The sequence below is a fragment of the Mustela lutreola genome, chromosome 4 (genome assembly GCF_030435805.1).
Source record: "Mustela lutreola isolate mMusLut2 chromosome 4, mMusLut2.pri, whole genome shotgun sequence".
Taxonomy (NCBI): domain Eukaryota; kingdom Metazoa; phylum Chordata; class Mammalia; order Carnivora; family Mustelidae; genus Mustela; species Mustela lutreola.
This window is the reverse complement of record NC_081293.1, coordinates 51288134-51310129: the sequence shown is the minus strand read 5'-3', so window position 1 is coordinate 51310129 and position 21996 is coordinate 51288134. Positions and strand designations below refer to the sequence as shown.

At 42.0% G+C, this 21996-nt stretch overlaps 2 protein-coding genes across 4 annotated transcripts in view; one reads left to right on the top strand and one right to left on the bottom strand.

Moving 5' to 3' along the window:
* The window catches only part of LRMDA (leucine rich melanocyte differentiation associated), a 1047313-nt gene that overhangs the window by 136500 nt on the left and 888817 nt on the right, over positions 1–21996 (top strand). The window lies entirely within an intron of this gene.
* LOC131828792 (large ribosomal subunit protein uL23-like) lies at positions 18622–19119 on the bottom strand. Its single transcript, XM_059169817.1, has one exon. The coding sequence runs from the start codon at positions 19105–19107 to the stop codon at positions 18637–18639; it is 471 nt and encodes a 156-aa protein (XP_059025800.1). The 5' UTR covers positions 19108–19119; the 3' UTR covers positions 18622–18636.

The window sequence follows — 21996 nt, the reverse complement described above, 5'->3', positions numbered from 1 at the left end:
GATCATGACCTGAGCCAAAGGCAGCGACTTAACCCACTGAGCCACCCAGGCGCCCCCCAGTTTTTTCTCTTAATTAGAGACATGATCTTAGGTAAGTCTTTGAGTCTCTTTGTATTTCTTCATCTCTTAAGTGGGAATAATCAAACTGGTCCTTCCTAGAAGGTAAGGGATTTGAACTGATAATTATGTCAGTAGCTTGAAAAGTTAAAAATATTAGGTTGATCTAGTTACTTAAAGACCTTTATTATTATTATTATTTTATTCCTTTTTAAGATTTTATTTATTTGACAGAGAGAGATCACAAGTAGGCAGAGAGACAGGTGGGGGTGGGGGAAGCAGGCTCCCTGCTGAGCAGAGAGTCTGACAGGGGGCTCGATCCCACGACCCTGAGATCACAACCTGAGCTGAAGGCAGAGGCTTTAAACCACTGAGCCACCCAGGCGCCCCTGTTTTATTACTATTAAAGCTTACTTTCTGTAAGGAGTTTCGTGAGACGTAGGAATGCAGTGGTAGACTGGAAAGAGGGCAGAGGCTCACTTACTGACCTCACGTTATGGTACTACTCTATTTTTCTTGCAGTGCTTTAAAAATGGATAGAATTTCGTAAACTTATACTAACTGGGTAAAACATAATAGGATTGAGCAAGGCGCAGAAGAAATGAACATGTAATTATTTCTTACATGTAAATAACGATAATCATAACCTTAGTGGCTCTCTCTGAACTGATTATGTTAACTGTATCTAACGGACTTTTAATCCTAGGATCCCTCGGTGAACTTCAGAGGTCTTAGGGAGAGTCTGAAATTAGACGTCAACTTTGGGTCTGTGACTTGCCACAAAGGTGGTAAAGAGCTGCTGAATTAATATATCCCTTCTTGCTCTCAGGACAGTGTGCTAATAAATATATTTAAAAGGTTTCTCTTGGATTAAATCTTACATCATATTGCCAGCCTCGATGCCACCACGTTGCACAAAGTCTCATCTGTAAGATGTGGGAGTCCTATAAATACCCCAAGAAGTCCCTTTTGGCTCTAAAATTCCATTATCATAACTTCAATTTCTCAGAGAAATGAAAGCATTTAATCCACTTTAGCCAGTCATTTGCACAATCTCTTTCCAACCTGATAATGTTGAAATAATTTGGAAATGGTCTTTAGTGAAAGGCACATTTCTTTGACATTTCAGCTAATCTGGAACTGGCTCTATAGCCTGAAGAGAGAATTTTTATAGGGGCATCTGGGAACCTTTAAATATCTTCATAGATTGACTGTGGTTTGGCTGAAAGCATGGGAGGTGTTCAGCTCCATCTTCAAGGGCTGATTTGGGTGGCCTTGCTGTCCCTATAGTTTGGTTATTGAATTAGCACAATAAAGAAACAGATTGGCTAACATGTGTGGGGCTCCTGAGCACATGCTTTGGTTAAAGCAGTTGGACTTGTAGAGAAAATTAGATTAACATAGGGTTTCTTTTCAAGTTCCAGGGTTATTTTCTGCCATGTTTTATGACAGTGTAATCACAGTGTCACGTAGTCATTACTCTGTGAATTTTTTTAAAATAATTTATTCATTAGAGAGCAAGAGCATGAGTGTGGGGGAGGGCCAGAGGGAGAGAGGTGAGCAGACTCCCTGCTGAGCAGGGAGCCTGACCATCCCAGGACCCTGATGAGATCATGACCTCAGCCAAAGGCAGATGCTTAACAGACTGAGCCACCCAGGCTCCCCACCGTGTGGTGAGTTTTGAGGCAGATGGGAGGTAGGGCAAATGCTGTGTGTGCTTTTTTCAGTAGACACTGCTTTCTTCCTTGATGGAAAAAGTGGAATTTTGTGTGGCTGTCTCTCCTTCCTCATGTTACTCAAACCCATCACTAGGAGTTAAGTCTGGATTATTTTCAGACCAACATTGGGATCCCATTTCCCTTGCTTGTGATTGGTGTAGATAAGGGCATGTGACACTGTCTTGGTCAATTAGCAAGGGGAAAATCTGCCAAGGAGCTTCGGGGAAAGGCTTCTTTTGTTATTATGAAGAGCTACAAGTGAGAGATGGTTCTCTTCCCTCCACTAGATTCTGTTGAGTTCATACAAGAACTTTTGTAACTCCAGTCATCTCAAACTGTGGAGTCTGATAGTCTGAGGAAAATAATGGCATTCTGAGGAGGTATCAGAGGGGAAATAAAGAATCTAGAAACTTGACTTCAATTTTCCATTGTGAATTTCTTTTTCACTCTTAAGCTTTTGTTTAAATTCTAGTTAATTAACATATAGTGTAATTTTAGTTTTAGGTGTACAATCTAGTAATTTACTTCCTCCAACTCCTGGTCCTCATCACAAGTGCCCTACTTAGTCCCCGTGATCTCTTTCCCCATCCTCCCACCCACCTCCCCTTGGTAACCGTCAGTTCTCTATTGTTGAGTCTGTTTCTTGGTTTCTCTCTCTCTGGCTATTTTTTTGCCCTCTGCTTATTTGTTTCATGTCTTAACTTCCACATAGGAGTGAAATCATATGGTATTTTCCAACTTACTTCACTTGGCATAATAATCTCTAGCCCTATCCATGGTGTTGCCAATGGCAAGATTTCAGTCTTTTTTATGGCTGAGTAATATTCCATTGTGTGTGGATGCATACCACATACCACATCTTCTTTATCCATTCATCAGTCGATGGACACTTGGGCTGCTTCTATAACTTGACTATTATAGATAATGCTCTACAAATATTGAGGGGCATGTATCCCTTTGATTATTTTCCTATTCTTTTCTCCAGCATAATTTCTGAGTCTCTTAAACCTGTCTGATCCAAGTGGTTCTTGTTGCCTTTATCTTCCTATCTGGAACCCCTTATTTTTAAGCCCTGAAAATTCACCACTATTATTACTTTTTAGTATTCAGTACACATTTGGATTTAGCACACAGGGTAAAACTTCTGTCTTTACTCCTTGCTGCCTTCTCCTGCTTTATTTTCATTGAGTGCACTTATCACCACTTGCCAGATTACATGTAACAAATCAGAGGATTTCTTGTATTTGTTATAGAATCCCTAGCATAGAGAACTGTGTCTGGCACTTATGAGAGACTGTTCAGTGGATATTTGAGAGACTGTTTTACCAATTTAGTTGATTTATTGCTGCTTCTATGTATTCTTCCAGTTTCAATTAGTGTAATACTAAGCAGGATACTCTTTTAGTAGATATTTCAGTAATTCAGATGTAGGAATTTTCTCACTTTGTCTGAAAATGTATTTACTTTGGCTTTATTTCTGAAGGGTAAGTATACATTATCTGGGTATAGAGTTCTAGCTGAGAGTTACTTTTCTTCAAACAATTTGAAGATATTCTGTTGTGGGCTGAATTGTGTCTGACCCCCCCCCCCCACCCCCGAACTCCCACCCAATTCATATGTTGAAGCCCTAACTATCAGTGTGACTATATTTGGAAATAGGGCATTTAGGGAGAAAATTGAGGTTATATGATGTCATAAGGGTGGAACCTCAGTCAGATAGAATGGATGTACTAATAAGAGGAAGAGATAGCCAAGATCTATCTCTCTTTCTTCTGTACTCATTCGTGCGTAAGTACATGTGAGCACCCAGTGAAAAGGCAGCTGTCTACAAGGCAGGAGGAGAATTCTCACTAGAAACCAACTTTGCCAATACCTTGACCATGGTCTTGGAGCCTCCAGAACTGTGGAAAACTAAATGTTGTAAAAGCCACCTCAGTTTGTTGTATTTTGTTATAGCAGCCTGAGCAGGCTAATGGATTTCATTGTCTTCTGGAATTTACTGTTAACAGTGATCAGTCTGCTCTAAATTTTTAATTCCTTTCAGAATAACCTTTTCTCTTGCTTTAAAGACTTTTTTCCTTACTTTTAGGTTTTTCATTACAGTACTATGTATCAATGTGTAGATTTATTTCATTTAAAATCCTCAGGACTCTATGACCTTACATCTAAGAATTTATGTATTTAAAATTTTTTCACTTTTGGAAAATTCTTAACAATTCTTCTTGATTACTACCTTTCCCTCCATTCTTAGTTTTCTGCTTTTGGAACTATGACTAGATTCTACCATGGAACTTATTCTCTCTTCTTTGCCACATATCTTGGTCCATATATGCCCTGCCTTTTATCTCTTTCTGCTGAGTTCTGGGTAATTTTTTTTTTTTTTTTCAGATTTACCCTATGGTTCATAAACTTTTTTCTTAGTATAGAATATTTTGTTGAACCTATTCATCAGATTTTAAATTTTGACTTTTATTTAAAATATTCTGTTCTATGTAATTTCCCCCTCACCTTCCCTCTTGTCCATAACAGTCCTCACCTTCCCTCTTGTCCATAACAGTTTCTATACATTTTAAATTCCTGTTTTATGGTTTGTCAGGTTTTTCTGTAACTGCTTGTTCTCTTGTTTGTGATTGGCTGATTCTCCCTCATAGTTACTTGTTTCCTTGTGTTATAATTTTTATTTTATACTCTGAGTTTCTTTTTGTCAAGGTGTTATATTTCAGGTTGTGGAAGGGTTACTACTTCTAAAAAAAGTTTCATAATATAAAAGCAGTTTTATTATTTGACAGCTTGGTTTTGAAATACTGTGACTCTTTGTCCATGGTACGACAGCCTTAGAGTTTTAGTTTCTTGCAGGAGGCCCTTTTTTCTGCTCAAACCCCTGAGAGATACCATGCTTTCTTACTGCTTTTCTGAGCTTGTAGTTTCTCTTGTCCGCCTTTTATATGTTGGCCAGCACAGATGTTCAGCTTTATGTAGAACTATTAGTTCCAGTTCCCTATCTTATATGAAGCCAAAGCAACAGGTCCTATCCCTTTGAGGACATTAATCACTAGGATCCTATGGTTTATATCAAAGTCTGATACTGGCATGGTCTCCTGTGGTATAGGCTTGGATTTTAGCCTTGGTTTCTCTTGCTTGACCATTTCTCTCTTGTCCCCTCCCCCATCTCAAGCTCTCTATCCATCAAGATTTTAGGGGAGGCTTATATTTTTTCCAGACTTCTTTAAGTGTTGTGATGTGGGTTTATCAGCTTAGTCACCTATGTTGCCAAAAGTGACCTAAAGTCTGAAATCTCTCACTAAAGTCACCAATGACTTGGTAATTGCCAAATCCAGTGGAACTGTTCCTGTTCTAACCCTCCTGGACCTCTGACTACTACATTTGGGACTATTGATCAGTGACTCCGGTTTTAGAACTTCCCACTGCCTTGGCATTGATGATATCATAATTCCTGATTACTGAACGCCTCTCTGCCCATCTCCTCCTACCCTCTTTCTAGACCCTTCTGCCTCCATTCCTTTCTTAATGTTGGTAGGACCAAGAGTCTTTAGGTCTCTAATTGTTCACCACATGCCCTCTGTGATTTCATAGGTCCCAGGCTTTCAGTTTCTAGTGTGTGCTGCTGAATCCATCTCTACCTTTGACCAGACCTGCTTCCTGTCCAACTCAGGTGTTAGCTCCTGCTGAGCATACTCCCTAAAGTCCCCATATTTAATGCCCCTGGTGCTGACTTCCTCACCTTCCCTCTTGTCCACCCCAACCTTCTCCCCCTCTTGTGTATTTTTCCTTTGCTGTCAAACACCTGCCAGTTTTTATCAACTTCCCTTTCACCTTCCCCACTCGAACACCACACCAAATCAGTCAACAAGTGCTTCTGATTTTTGCCACCTAAACATTTCTTGAATTTCTCTCCTTTCTAACCTCACTCCAAGTATTTAGCCTCAAAGCAGATCTGTGTTGAAATCTACTTGCCTCTTTCTCTCCAGTTCCATGTTCCATGCAGTGCCTTGATGACAAACTTAACCTTGCCATTCCCATGCTCACTACCCTTACTGACTGCCCTTCCTCTCTGGCATGAAATCTTTTTTGTTTCACAGGGTTTGCAAAGACCTTTGTGCTCTGCTCTTTGCCTGCTGACCTCTGTCCTCACTCAGATTTTACTCCCTCTAGTTCCCACATGCCAGCAAGCACATCCCACATCAGCCCCTCCCCACCTTTTTCTTGTGTCCTTGACAGTCTTTTGGTGAACATACATACCCATTTCTGTTGAACATGTACCTAGGGTTAGACTTGCTGGGTCATAGTGTGTACACGTTATTCTATGTGTCTTTACTCCTGAGATCCCCTCTGCTAGGAGCTGCCTTTATCTTACTTGATGGGCCAAATTCCACTCATCCTTTAAGACATATTTTATATGAAATCTCCTGTAGGAATTATTTCCTTTTCTCCCACTCCAAAAGCTGGCTTACATTTTCCTCTCCCATTTTCCCACAGTTCTTGTGTGTGTGTGTTTATTGTAATCCTAGTTTTCTGTCTGTTTTCCATGTAATACTGGGAAGAAATTAAACTTTACATAGTATCTTGAGCACAGAGCCTGGCACATGGTGGGTGCTCAGTAAATGTTTGGGTGGAAGTATGGATGGATGGATGGTTGTGTGGATGGATGGATGAGAGAAGTAGTAAATGCAGCAATTTTTTTCAGAGAATAGGAGTTCTGTGGTTGCTAGAGAGCTCTGGGATGGTCTCTTGGAGACGGCAGCCTGTGATATGGGGGGTAGGGGAGGTTCAAGGATTTGGCGTGAGTTTGCAGAAAGGTGAGTGGGACAAGAGAAAAATTAAACTGGCAGTATTTTGTGTCTCCTTTTGGGTGCTTTGCAAGTCTCTGACTGATTGCAGCAGCAGGCGACTAATGGCCAACAGCATTCTGACAGCGCCTGCTGACAGGCGATAATGAGATTAGTGCCTTTTGATTCCATTATTAACAAGTAGCCAAAGAATCATTTGGACATGTCAGGAGCTAATGATAGGAATTAAGGGTCCCTCTAACTTTGGGGGCAGCAGTTCAGGTACTTGATGCTTTGAAGAGTTATTACAGGCAATTTTTTTTTCTAAACATTAAAAAAATTATTTTTTGATGTATAACATACATACAAAGAAATGCACAAATCTTAAGTGCCCAGTTTGGTTAATTACCACTGTGAACTGGTTAATTACAGTGTGGACATGCCAGTGGGACTGGCATTCGGATCAGGCTGTAGAATATTGTGGGCAGCCAGAGCCAGACACTCCCCAAGTGTCCATCCCAAGTGCTATTTATACCACTTCTTCCACCAAGGGTAACTGACTGTTGTCCTGTGCTCTAACAGCAGAGGACTGTTCTTAATTATTTTTATTATTATTATTATGTTATGTTAGTCACCGTACAAACCTTTACTTAAATGGAATCCTATAAGATTCCATCTCTTCTGGTTTTTGGCTTCAGTGACTCCACACTGTGTCTGTGAAATCCATCCATGTTGGTGTAGGAACAGCTCATGCATTCTCCTAGCTGTATAGTATTCTGTTGTAGGGATATGCCAGAGTTTGAAAAGCTCTTCTGTTGTGTGGACGTTTGGGTTGTTGGTCAGTAGTTTCTGGCTATTATGTATGACTGCTTTGACTGTTCTTATCTGTCTTTTGGTGAACATCCATCCTCCTTTCTTTTGGATACATACTTAGGGGCAGAATTACTGGGTCATGGAGTGACGGTGTTCATTGTGGGTATGCATTGCCAAGAATTCTCCTGACTGCTTGTACCAAATTATACTTCCATCAGCAGAGTTGTGTGCACACTTGTCAATATTTATTTTTCACCTATAGTAAAATCTCATTCATTGGGATGCCATTGATAGAGAACTTGGGGTGGTCTGCACACAAGGTTAAGCTAAAATTTACCGTCCAAAGTAGCTTTTGATAGTGGTCTGCAAAGGATGTTAAAAATACACAGGCTTGTATTTTTTTTTTCCTACTTAAAGGAAACCCACTGAGTACTTTAGAGACCCCGTAAGACAAATAATGTTGAAATAATGCATTATTATCTTGTAATTCAAGTCTTTAAAAGCACATATTTAACAGCACTTGGCTAACCTATCTTTTACATACATATACCTTTTTATTTTATTTTATTATTTTATTTTTTAAAAGATTTTATTTATTCATTTGACAGAGACAGACATAGTAAGAGAGGGAATGTAAGCAGAGCGAGTGGGAGAGGGAGAAGCAGGCTTCCTGCTGAGCAGGGAGCCCAATGTGGGGCTCGATCCCAGGACCCTGGGATCATGCCCTGAGCTGAAGGCAGAAGCTTAATGACTGAGCCACCAGGCACCCCGCATACACCTTTTTAAATACAGTTTTGATAATTACATGTGTGTTATAAAATGAATAGATCCAGTGGCATTTCTGTAGTCAGTAATGGTATGTTACGGTCCTCCGTCTGTAGTTCTGTGAGGGTCACGATGGCTAAGTCAGTTGGTTGGATCTTAGGATAACCTGAAGCAGGGAGGAATCTGGAATCAGTAATTTTGAATGACAATGACAGAATTGGGGTCCACTGATCTGGCAGGCTGGACAGATGGATGGCCCCAATCTAATGTGATAGGTTGCTGCCCCCAATGGATGGCTACTCTTCAGCTGAGTATTGCTCTATCCCTGGTTCAGCCAATTTCAACTTCTGCATAGGTAACAGGCACATGTATTTGAAAATTAAGAAAGCTAAAGAAAGGAAAGATTATGAAAAAATTTTTTCCCATTCTGTTCTTTATCTTCCCTAGTTCCTACTGCAACCTGCAAAGCTAACTATTTTTGGTTTCTTCTATATCTTTTTCAGAGTTTCTGAAGTTTTGTATGTATAAATAAAACTAAATACATGATTCCTCTCCCATTTATAAGGCATATACCATTCTAGTCATATTATTTTGCTTCTTGTTTTTCTCATTTGACAAAAAACACTTTTCCATTTTCAGTCCGTAGAGAGCATTCTCAATTTTTTTATAGGTGTGTAGTGTTCCATTGTATGAATTCATCATAATTAGCTTCTCCAGCCCCATTGATGGATATTGTTCTCATTCTCTTCCTTGTATTATTACAGAGCTGCAATCAATGACCTTAAGCTGTCACTTTTGAATGTTTGCAAGTATATCTAGAGGATAAATTCCCAGAAATAGATTTGCTGGATCAAAGGGCATATACATTTGTAATTTTGATAGACATTGCCCAATTACACTCCTCAGGATTTAAGTTAATTTATATCCTACCAACAATGTTAGGTGCATGCCTGTTCTCCACAGACTCACCAACAGAGTGTATTATTAAATTTTTGGCTTCTTGCCAACTTGGTAGGTTAAAAAATGATTTCTCGGTGTTTTAATTGGCAGTTCTCTTATTATGAATGAAGTTAAGCGTCTTATTATACATTTAAGAGTCCTTGGTATTTCCTTTGCTGTGAACTGTGTGTGTGTGTATCCTTTGTCCACTTTTCTACTGGGGTTTTGTCTTTTTACTGATTGTTTTTGGAGTGCTTTGTATACATGGGTTTTCATATGTGTATATAATTGTGCGTATGGATTTGTGTATCCTGTGCATATGTAATTAGTCCTTTTTCTGGGGTAGAGTTGCGGGGTTTTTCTGCATGCTTCTGGTTGCCTTCTTATTTGTTCTTGGTGGCTTTTCATCTGCTTCATTTTCTGTTTTCTCATGCATAATTTTTGCTTCACATGCAGTTGATTTCTTAAAGTTTTTTTTTAGATTTTTAAAATGAACATATAATTATTATTTGCCCCAGGGGTACATGTCTGTGAATCATCATTCTTATACGGTTCACAGCACTCAGCATAGCACATATCCTCCCTGATGTCCATAACCCAGCCACCCCATCCCTACCCCCTGTCCTCCAGCAACCCTCACTTTTTCTCCTGAAATGAAGAATCTCTTATGGTTTTCCTCTCTCCCTGGCCCCATCTTGTTTCAGTTTTTCCCTCCCTACCCCCCATGACCCCTCACCCTGCCTCTCAAATTCCTCATATCAGAGAGATCATATGATATTGGTCTCTGATGGACTTATTTTACCCTCTAGTACCATCTGCATCTTTGTAAATGGCAAGAGGTCATTTTTGATGGCTATATAGTATTCCATCATATATATATATATATATATATATATATATATATGCATGCCACATTTTCTTTATCCATTCATCTGTTGATGGACATCTAGGTTCTTTCCCATGCAGTTGATTTTTATGCAGTTGAATTTATCATTTTTTATGGCTTTGGGAATTTTTGTTACAGTAGAACAGACTTCTCCATTAGTTTTTCTTCTTTAGTACTTTCTTGGTTTCTTTTTTAACAAAATGCTTTCTTATTTGGAGTTCATTTTGGTATATGGAATCAGGCAAAGATCAGGGGAGATGAACAAAAAGAAATCATGGTGAGGGGCATGGATGAGGAGTGAAGAGGGAATTAAAATGCTGGCAGGAGCAGAGACGTGAGAATTGCTGACAAATGCTTTGGAAGTCATTAACTATTATAATATATGGCAATTAATAGTGACTTAAATATTTTTAGGGCTTCAGGTGTACCTAATCCTCAAAATGAAATAGATGGGCAATCATTTCTTTCTGTAATATTTGTTTCATGAAACATAATCTGATACAAATATGGCTCCACATGTTAAGATTTGATAAACTTGGGTGGTACACAGGTGTTGTAGATCCAGTATTTTAAATTTTTATTTCTTTGTGCCAATAACTGCGGATTCCAAATAGCATTTAAAAACAAATGAAGTAGGCCTTTGTACCCTTTGTTAAAATACTTCAAGTGTGCCCCAGTGATCATCAGGCCTTCATTATATCTGATGGCAGGTGGATACTGACACCACCAGGTTTCCTAACCCCTCTATTGAGGGAGTTAGGTCATGGGCAGTTTCCTATTTTTATTTTGTACTTAGAACAAATAAAACCCAAATTTCTGTGGTTCACCCTTAATTCAGGAGCAGTAACTTATTACTTTACGTTCTTGGAGATGTGAAAATGAAGACTTCTTAAACATTCTCTACCATTTCTCAGATGATCAGGACTCCTAGTGTCTACTCAGAAACCATCTTTTGAGTCAACGGAGGTCTCAGATTTATATTCAGAGGATATTTCCTCAACTTTGGGTATTTTCTCAACTATTTATTGAGCTTCTGCTTACTGGGTGCTGGGCACTATTCTCGGTGCTGGAGATCCTACTCTGAATAAAATTAAGTCTTCCCTTCACAGAGTCTGCCTGGTCATGGAGGAAACAGGAAACAAATATTTCAAGAAATTCATAAATGATGTAATTTGAGGTAGAAACAGTGATCTGAAGAAATTGAAAGAAATGTGGGAGGAGATGGTTGGGGGTGAGGTAGGGAGCAGGGGCTAGTTTAGGTTGTCAGGAGAGGGAAGGCCTTTCTCAGAGGAGGCGAAATCCGTCATGAAGTGAATAATGAGCCGGGCAAAGGGAGAAAAAAGCTTTCCAGTTGGAGGAAACAGCATGATTTTAGGCCCTGAGGTGGCGAAGAGGAACAAACTGGGTTGGCATGGTACTTCCTGTGCAGGTTTGAAGCACAGGAAGGGAGTGGGAGAGCTGGGGACTGACTGCCCTCCCAGGAATGAGACTCAGGGTACATCGGTGACTTGCACGTGCCTCCCCTCTGCTGTCAGAGCTGAATGACTGTTACTGGGGTTGCCTTTCCACTCCACATTTGTGGTGTTTTCCTTTGTTTTCTACTCTCTCTCTCATTTTAGAGCATTGATGGGAGTCAGACCTCCTTTGCTGTCCACAGTTATAATAAAGTCTTCAAAGTCTCATTTCCTGTACTGATAGGGACGTCCAAAGTATAGGTTTGCCTCTTCCATAGCTGATATCTGGGACCACAAGGCTATCAGCAACATCAAGCCGAGGGGAGAGGGCCTGCCTACTTTGATGTTAATTCATCCTAAATGGGCATGGAAAGACAACAACACAAGAAACATACTGGGGCAGCTCTGCTGTGGGCAAGTATAATGGGTTTCCTCACAGAGCCGCGCTCCTGACAGGGCAGGTCTCCCCGGCTCTGTCTGCACATACCTGTTCCTCAGGCTCAGTAAAATGGCTGTCAATCTATTTTAAGCGGGGGAAAATTGAGGATGGTTTTTCAGTGCCATCGCTGGCTTAGTTATGTCAAGCAATTTCTTTGGAGAGTAATAATAGGTGCTGTCTTCAGAAATAGTTTAGTCACAAATGCCTAGTTCTTAAAGTTTACTTGTTTCCCTCCTGTCCCTTTCTTCAGCTTTATCTCCTGCCCCTGCAATATAGTTTCTTCTAGAGATTTCTTCCTGTGGAGACAAGCAGGCTGCATTTTATTTCTGGTTTCCTTCCAGAATCATCTTCACCCTTCCTCCTCCTCCCGGCACTCCCCCGTTCCCAAAGCTTCCATCAAGCAGTCTAGCTTAGTACTTTGAAACACGTTGTCAAAAACTCGAATGAACATCATAGAGAAAAGAGGCAATCTGGGGACAGTGATGTTAATAAGTTAATTTCTTCCCTCCCCCACCCCAATGTCAGAAAATTTATTTTTTTTAACCAGTTTTTACCAACCAAATGTTAACACATATGCCTGATTGCTAACCTCCTCTGGGCACCAAACCTGTTTTTTTTCTTGAGTGCAATAAGTGATTATCCAACTCATGCTGCTCCGAAAAAGAGGTTTTGTTTTAATAAGCAGTTTGCAGTTTGGCACACAATGCTGAGGAAAGCAACATTATCTCCAGCAGTAAACTCTGCAGTCATTGCAAAGCTTGACAAGAAAATGATTGAGTCTGTTTGTTATACCTTTGTGGGGCTGCCACTGCTGCTGCTGATGGAAATGTTGCTGTTTATTCAGCAATGCAATAACACTTTCTGTAATTTATGGATGCACATTCCCCAGATTACTAAAGGTAATATTGTTGACTAAAGGAAAGTATACGAATGGATAGTTTCAGTTGTTGCTGTCCTTATAAAAGTGATTGACTGTTCACTTTGCACAGGAAAGAATTTGCACAGGCTTCATCCCCCTTAACAATTACAGATTTTCCTTCCTCTGACAGTTACAAATAACATGGCTTGTCCTAAGTGGTAAAAATTTACTGATTCCGTGGAAGTTCAGGCCAGAGACAGTGTTGGTCCCTCTCTCCCTTATGTCCAGGCCAGCTCTGCCATCTTGCCTCTTGGGGGCACCAGACCAGCCATGCCTGGACTCTTGGGGAGGCCTTCTGCATGGGTGATGGCACCTGGTTGAGCACCAAGTGTCTCAGACACTTGGCTTTTCTTGCTAGCAGAGCTGAAAAGGCTATGATGACTCATGATACATGCTTCTCACATGATCTCTCATGTGGCAGGAAAATGTCTTTGTGACCGGTCATTCTGTGGGCAAGATTGGGTGAAGTTGGTCCTTTTGTCCCAGCCAATGTAGACAGAGACCCATGGGCAGTAGAAAATCATCTACTTCTCTAAAGTGGTTAGAGGACTGAAAATTTAGCCTTTGGTCGCCATCAGCACACCTGTTGATGAGCTGATGTAGAATATACTTTGGGAAGCCATGAGTCAGGGGGCCCAGTGCTGGGGCATAGTGAAGCTGATCAGTCTGGGGAATTTTCTCAGTGAGGGGTGGTTGGGCTTTCTCCTAGGTCACAAGGACAATGACTTTTTGATTTAAAGCCTGTCAGTTCCCACGGAACCCTGGCTTATACGTGATGGCATTCTGAAACCCCAGGTGTGGCTCTTACTGAAATGAAGAAATAAGGAGCTAAGGAAAATAAGAAAAAAATAAATCTTTGTAAATCTTTGAAGGCCAGCGGCTTGAAAGCACTGCTTGCTCTTTGGGAAATAAGTCGTTACAACAGATGCACAGATAAAAGTATAGAGTAAGGTGTCATGTGTTTTGCATCTAAAATTCTCTTTTTTTTCCAAAGTAAACTCTCACTGGGCCAGTGTGCAGCTTAACTGACCAGCACTGTGCTTCCTTCTGCTTTTGTCAGCCCCGCAGTTCTCTGTTTAATGATTGGGTTATTTAATTGGTCATAGTAGGGGGGAATCCTGGCATATGTGAGAGTGTTTGTTAAATCTTGGTGATTGATGTCAGGAAGACAATAGCTAACAAAAATAGCATTTATCATTTTGTTAGGCCAAGCACATAATGTTGACAGGGGAAGGGTTAAAATAGGAACGTTCTCACTTATTTACTCTGGCTTGAAGGTGATGTTTTTCCTATCCCTGCCTTACCTACTCCCCTGTTCACTTTATGATTGATGAAAGATGAAAAAGTCTGGCCTAGTTAATGTAAATTACCATTCTTTTATTAATTTTATAGATATTTTCCCTATCTCATTCTATAAAGATTTGATGTGCAGTTTTGGTTTGTCAGTTTTTTCATTACATGAAAACATTTGATTCAGGCTTCTTAGCATGAAATACAAATTGTTGGGCATTTAAACATGCCTGTGAAACCCAAACCCAATTTTATGTGCTAATGGCCGCTAATGGCTCATAATCAAAATACTTGATCTCGATCCTATGAATAATTATAAAATTATGGATTTGCTGATTGTTGTTCTCTGTTGGCATCTGAAGTGCCGTCAGCTCTTGCCAGTCTTGATGTTAATCAAATTGAGAAGGAGGATAAGAATGTTACAAAGGGGACCTAACATCCCCTTTGTAATTGGGATAATCCTAATCTCAGTTATATTTTAGGGTTCAGTTGATGTTGACAGTGGGCTTTGCTGCAAATGATAATCCTATTCTTTTAATCTCAGTCTCAAGATTAGCCCCCTAATACTGATATCAGCTATATTTGGGGCGCTAAAAATTGTTTTCCTGGTATATATTAGTGTGTCTTCACATTTTTATGTGTTTGTGTCTATGTTGTCTCCTCTTGAAATCCATATAGTCATTGTATTTCTGGGTGGTAAAGTGGTGTAAATGATGGGTTTTATTTAGTTTTTTAAAAAAGTGTTGTTTATTTGACAGAGAGAGATCACAAGTAGGCAGAGAGGAAGGCACGAGAGATGGGGGAAGCAGGTTCCCTGCTGAGCTGATGCGGAGCTTGATCCCAGGATCCTGAGATCATGACCTGAGCCGAACGCAGAGGCTTAACCCACTGAGCCACCCAGGTGCCCCAAATGATGTGTTTTAAATTAATTTGTTTCCAACACATACTGGCTGGTCTGATTAGTTGTGAGTATATGAAGAAGTGACTTGAAAAGAGTAGAGAAAGACTGTTTAAAAAGGGGTAGGAAAGAATTTCAGTCTAGCTACATGATTTCTTATCTGCACATTTTAACTAAATGACTTAAAGCATTTTTGGGAACTGTATCCTCCCCCCCCGCCTCCATTGCAAGCTTACCCTCCACTGGAAGAAAAGTTCTTGAAGGGAGTACGGATAATACTATAATATAATATGGTAATTTGCTCTTTTCCTAACCATAGCACTTACCCTTCATGTTTTCTACATATGTTTGTATATCTGTATCTATACGAATGAATAAATGAACAGGTATTTTTTCCTATGAACAGAACTTTTTAGACGCATTTAATCCTCATCCTCTGAGGCAGACAAGTGTCTGTGATGGAACTGAATCATCGAGTGTGAATACAGCTTGCCCAAGGTTCAATGACTCGTAAGCGGAGAAGCCGGTTTTTGAAAGCGGAACGTCCATCCCCGGCACCTGAGTTCTTCACTGTTGCCTAGACCCACCCTGCGGAGAGGTGACGCTCACTGTGACAGGACGCTTTGCTGGCATTGCTGTTGCTTCAGAGTTCTGCTTGCTGGATGGGTGGTCAGTTTGTGTCTTGGTCCCGTGTCTCTTTCCTAGGACTTATCTCAGCGTCCTGTTCAGCACGCCCCTGCAGCAAAGCCTCCAAGGCAGGAGAAGTTCATTTTCCCATCTGTGAGGCCAGAGAGATTCTGCAGGAGCGAATGAGGTACATGAGAAATTACGCCAGCCACTTTCCAGTTAGACCTTTCTCTGTACTAAGTGGAGCTGGAAAGGCTTGAGTGGTGGAGATGAACAGAAATTTTAATAAAGGGCTCTTTCCGGTATAAGTGCTCAAGTCCTTAGTGTTTTCCTCTCTCTCAAGTCCCTGATGTTGCTAACACTTTTTTTTTTTTTCTTTGTGGGACACACGACTATAAAACCGTGCCTGAAAACCAAGTTCAAGTTCTCAACTTGTGATTATTTTATAATAAAGATACAGTCATGAAGAACGTGCTCTGTGTTGATGTGAATAAGATGAGAATTTCGAGAAAAGGTTACCTTGACACAGTTTGATCGTTTGAGTAAGAAGTGGTCAAGAGAGGTGGGGCTAACAGACACATGAAGGACTTTTGTCTTGGAGAGATCCTGAGGCTGGTGGACCTACCCCTAGCCTCTGCCTCCCAGCACCGCCTAGCTCTAGTCCAACGGCCCAGCTCTGGCAGCGGGCAGGCGCCAGGTGAGTGGGGAGGGTCCTAGCAGGCACAGCCCCTGCAATCTGGAATATTGTTTAAATACCGTAAAAAGCCTCCCTCATTTACTCCCGTGCAGCCGAGAGAAAAACCGGCACGGTAATCCTGGCATAGCAGGTGGTGTTACATTCATATCAGTATAAAATGAAATAGTGTGGATGTGTCCCCCCCCCCCTTTCCTGTTCGCTCTTTTTAATCTTTAAATAAGACGATTGGTAGCCTGTTGGCAAGAAAATGGGCCCTGAATTTTTATTCAAAGTTATACAAGGATGATAGTTGGAATTTTTGGCAGGAGGCACGCCATTGCTTTTCAGAAAGTGCTGTCAAGGGAAGCTTTTTCTGAATTACCTGCTGGGCCTGGGCGCTTTTATGTTGTTGTTGTGACAGGTAGATTTATAAGGCTTGAAATTTGTACAAATCAGTTGTCATTCAGTGCGAGCTGTCAATGTGTCAAGCTGTCAGCCTGCTGCGAGGGGACGCCTGAGGGGGAGTACAAGGGGGCAACCGTGGAGAAAGGAAATGAGTTCAAACAGACCTGAAATGGAGCTCAGTTCTTGGGGTTTGCTGCCCCCGTAGAGCCGGCATTGATTTTTCTTGATGTTGAGCAACAGCAAACCTTAAATGACACGTTGTTAGCAATCTAAAGTTGCTGTTTATTGTCTCTTAAATGGCAGCAAATCATGCAGAAGAGAATACCGTGTGTATTTTCGAATTGTGCATGTTTTGCAGCATCCTGTTCATGTCACTTTTCTGGCCTGGCTGGTTTCAACCAAGGGACCCGCTGCTTCACTGATGAGTCCAACTTTCTGTAGCATTTTGCAGACGCAGCGTGAAAGGAAGTGGTGAGCTTGTTTCTCCGTGGGCTGCGAATCACTAATAAACACGGTATTAAAGGAGCAGTGAGTCGACGCCGCTGTTTAGCCTAAAAAAGAGAGCTGCGTCCCTAGCATGGCTTCAGCTTCCTTTTAAGATGGATCTGGCTTCAGCTCCCTTTAAGACAGAAGGCCTCAGCCGAGAGGGCTCCCTGGACGTGGTTGGACTGAACTCAGAAGATCCTTTATTCGAGACTGATGATTTAAAGGAAAAAAAAAAAAAAGTTTTCACTGATAAAGAGCAGCCGCAAAACGCCATGACTACCTAAAACAATATGGTGAATTTTTCTGTCTTGTTTAAAATCATCTTCATTCCATGCCCCTTAGTCAATCCTTGGTGTGGCTCAGATTGTCCTCGGTTGTCCTATGCATGGCTCTTGGGACACTTCAAATGCAATCCTGCTTTCACGGCCCCATGCCCTCCCTGTCCTTTCCATACGTGCCCAGGACATAGAGACCTTCGAACATTTCTCTTACGTTACCGGGGAGGAAGAAGCACATTTCTAAAAATTAGGCATGAAGGTCCCTGCTTTTTCAGTGTGTGGCCTTTAGCATGGAGGCCTGGTTTTCATCCAGATGTTTAAACTTTTGCACCTCTGGGTGGAATGTCCTGGCTTTCTTCAGTTGTAGGACTTTGGCCCTATTTCACCAGTTCCCTGTCCATCAGGTGGCATAGAAGAGAGGAGGTGTAGGGGTGGGGGACCAGGGCAGAGGGCAGGAAGGGGTGAAGTGGCTGGGGACGGAAGCTGGGAAGGTGACACTTGAGAAGCAGTCAGTACCAAGAGGTAAAAAAAAAAATTAAAGATTTCCATCGAGCCATTACCGGCTGGCGTTCACGGCCTCTGAGCCTCTGAGCTAAAAAGTCTGCAGAGAGGCTCCTGGCGCTGCAGAGTTTGTCTTGTAAAAGTGCAGCTGTCCAAAACATGACAGCTACAGCATTAGCAGGGCCATTAAGAGGTGTAGAACATTTCCAGGGAAATGATTTGAAAAATGACAATGCTGGCTCCTGTGTGATATTAATTAGACCCTGTACTCGTGGCAAATAAGCTAAAATAGTTGGCAAGAAAGACAAAGTGAGGTGTCCTGTTTCTGACCGTCATTCTGATCAAACCGTCCCCAAACTGGTGGGGCTCTGTGGTCGGCAGGGAACTGTAAAGATGAAAGGTGCGTGCTCCAGCCATCCATCAGGGCCATATCTGGAAGATGGTCTTCCGTCCATGGAGAGGGCAGGGTGGTTGGTGGTAGGGGCAAGCTTGGAGGCTGCACTACCCGATAGCATGTCCAGCAGGGATGGGAGTCTTGGTGCCCCTGCGCTGCCCACTGTGGTAGCCTCTGGTCCCGGGGAGCTCTTGAACCCTTGGAGTGTGGCTTGCATGACCGAGGAACTGTGTTGTCTTACAGAATTTTTTTTTTTTTTTTATCATGAAAAAACTGTATTTAGATTTAGCCAGCTGGACTCAGTTTAGATGATCCCAATTTTGTTGGCAACATCCAAAGCATCATAGTCAGGGGTCAGCCAAACATATGCCTTCTTCTCTCCATCAGGCCTGATTAAGGTGTTGACCTTGGCTACATCAATGTCATAGAGCTTCTTCACAGCCTGTTTGATCTGGTGCTTGTTGGCCTTGACATCCACGATGAACACAAGCGTGTTGTTGCCTTCTATTTTCTTCATGGCTGACTCAGTAGTCAGGGGGAACTTGATGATGGCATAGTGGTCAAGCTTGTTTCTCCTGGGGGCGCTCTTTCGAGGGTATTTGGGTTGCCTTCGGAGACGCAGAGTCTTGGGTCGTCGGAACGTAGGTGATGTGCGGATCTTCTTTTTTTTGTGACTGTGGACGCCTTTCAGCACCGCTTTCTTGGCTTTCAAAGCCTTTGCTTTGGCTTCAGCTTTGGGAGGGGCAGGGGCTTCCTTCTTAGCTTTCGGCGCCATCTTCGTAAAAGGGCTGTCTTACAGAAATTTAAGAAATCTGTAAATCTTACAGAAATTGAAGTTAAAGGGTAGGTCGAAAAAACCCCACACGTTTCTGGGATATGAGGCAAAGCAGGTCCCCGAAGGGTCTGTGGGGTGGGACGTGGGAAGCAATGAGGAATAAGAATTGGGACTTGGGCATCAAGTCCTTGCTGGTATAGAGTCACACATGGCTTTTGCTGGTCCTCCTCACTTGGTTTCATTCATACATTACGTGTGGAAATGAGCATGAGCACTGACCTGTTTTACAAATGCAAAAAGGGAGACCCAGGAGGGTCAGAGAAATCTGCTCAAGATCACAGAGCACATCAGGTACTAGGTCTGCCAATCCCATGTCCCGTGGCTCTTCCTGAAGGTGTGGTCTCTCTTCCAAGGGTTCTGATGGGTGACCTTTTTCTAGGGAATCCGGGGTCTGTGCTACCTGTCCACTTGGCCTCGGGCTCTTTCCACAGCATTCTTAACGTGAATGCTCCCTCCCCCATTATGTCAAGGGTGTACCTATGTCTGAGGCAGCCTAGAGAAGCTCCTTTCTCCCTATGCCTTGGCTCAACTATCTGGAAAGCAGCCAGCCCATTGGTCTTGCCCTGACAAAGCACCCCCCTTAAACGGTGGGCCCCCGCATCTGTATTGTGCCTTCCACCAGTGGATCAGATGTGCAGGCCTCCTCACCCCCCTGCTGATCCTGTAGCTAAATTACCCTATATAAACAAGCCTTTGTTACTCCTGACTGTGAGAGATGTGGGGCTGGCTCTTGTTGAAGAAGAAAATAGACCTGGGAAGGGAGAGGTCATGAACAGGTCAAAGTGCCAGAAGAAAAGGCTTCTGGGGCGAAAGTTTCCAGATTTGGGGGCTGCTGGGTTGGTGGTGGTGCACGGGGACCTCGCGTGGGTGTGTGTGCCTGCCGCACAGGCGGCCACCTCTTTCAGTTCTGTCCGCTTGGGACATTTATTAACTAAAACATATAAAAGCAAGCCCTGGCTGAGGTCAGCCTAGACCTTTTGAAGAACCGTTGAAATGTTGCTGGGCTGTTATCTGCTAATCCTCCAAGTGTGCCGAACACGAGAAATAACATTCAGCGTTAAACCACCAAGCACAGAGAAAATGTCTCGAAATTACAGTGTTTGGTAAATTAGAGATTGCTTCTCTTTCTCCCCTTCCAGAGCGGAGGCAAGGCCACTTTCCCTTTCCTTGTTTACCTTGAAAACGCACTTTACTGCCTGTGGTGTTTCTGTTAACCTCCCTGAACCCTTGCGATTTCATTCATGTGATTTGTTATTGAATGACCTTTTGAGGATTTTACAAAACATGACCTTTTCTTGTCAAACATTCAAGGGTTTGTAAAGTGAAGCTGTCACGGGGACTCTGCGTGTTTGCTAATTATAACTAATATGTTTCCCCACATCCTTGGAAATGCAAATCACTTATTTGTTCCATGAATGGCTGCTCTTTCTTGCCTGGTGGTTTGAGATGCCTCCGAGCTGCTCAAAGGGACATCTCCCGGCCTGGGAATTCTGACTCCTCTGCTTCAAGTTGGGGAACAGGAACGCTGATTCCCTTGTAAGTTAATTTGACCCCTTGGGAACCAGGACGGAAGATGTGAGGAGAGAATGAAAGCGTTGAGAACGATGCACTTGTTCAGAAACTTTTAGACATTCTTAAAATGTTCTGTGTGGTTCTAGTACTTCCCTCACCCAAAAGAAAGAGGTGGGGTTTGGTTTGGTTTGGTTCTGTTTTGTTTTGTGTGTGTGTGTGTGTGTGCGCACGCGTGCGTGCGTGCGCTTTTCTTGTGTTGGCAACAAAGACAAAAATAAAAACTTTGGTGCACAAGAACAGACAGACAGAATCAAGGAAGGAAACATTAAGGACTTGCCCTCAATTCCTTGACTTTGGTACTTAAAAATGTAGTGCTAACAACAGCTAACTTCACATTTTTTATTTAATTTTTTTATTTTTTATAAACATATATTTTTATCCCCAGGGGTACAGGTCTACTTCACATTTATTGAATGCTTATCATACTCTGAATGCTGTGTTCAGTGATTTACCTGCCTGAGCTCATTTAATCATTTCAACAGCCCTACGAGTGAGGTGTTGCTATTATCCTCATTATCAGTTTCTAAATGATGAGATTGTGTTTCAGATTAACTTGTACAGGTCACTTGGCAAAAGTAGGATTTGATGTAGGCTCTCTCTACCTAGAATATGCTGCGGCATCTTCACTGTGGAGGTGTGAATTTTGACTTGTGTAGTGAAAGTAAGGTACTCTACTGGGAAAGATTATTTTTTTTTCCACGAGACAAATGCTCTGCATGATGTCTTTTCTAGAATGCCATCTTGTGTGATTGATCATCACCCTATGGAACTATCGTCAGTTTCCTTAAATCCTGGTTTAAGGAATGCAGTGCTACGTCAAATCACATGCCATGTGTTTGCTGCTCATGGAAGAAGAGTTGATTAGGGCTCCCGAGACACTTCTGAAACCGCATCCAGTGAGTTTCTTATTAGAAGGGGGGGAAAAAAAGAATCCCCAAACATTCCAAATGATGCACAGTTACTGTCACTAATTATTTGTGGTTACTGGAAGAGGGATTTTGATCCTGAGTGACTAAGAAATGGCTGCTTATCTCTAAGTTGAATTTGTTAGAAGGGATGAAAATCTGGGATAGCATATGGACTGAATAAACTTGAAATTTTCTGAGCTTGGAGAAATTCCATTTGAATTGTGTGTAAATTGCTTGAAGATACTGTTTTGTTTTGGTTCTTCTCCACTCAAGGTAGGGCTGTGTCGCGGAGAGGCTGGCCAGCGATAGAGGACCTGCGTGTTGGATTCATTCTCCAAAGTCTAATATG

What these genes read in the sequence shown, in the direction of transcription:
- LOC131828792 (XM_059169817.1), bottom strand. Translation starts at nt 19,107, where the DNA reads ATGGCGCCGAAAGCTAAGAAGGAAGCCCCTGCCCCTCCCAAAGCTGAA.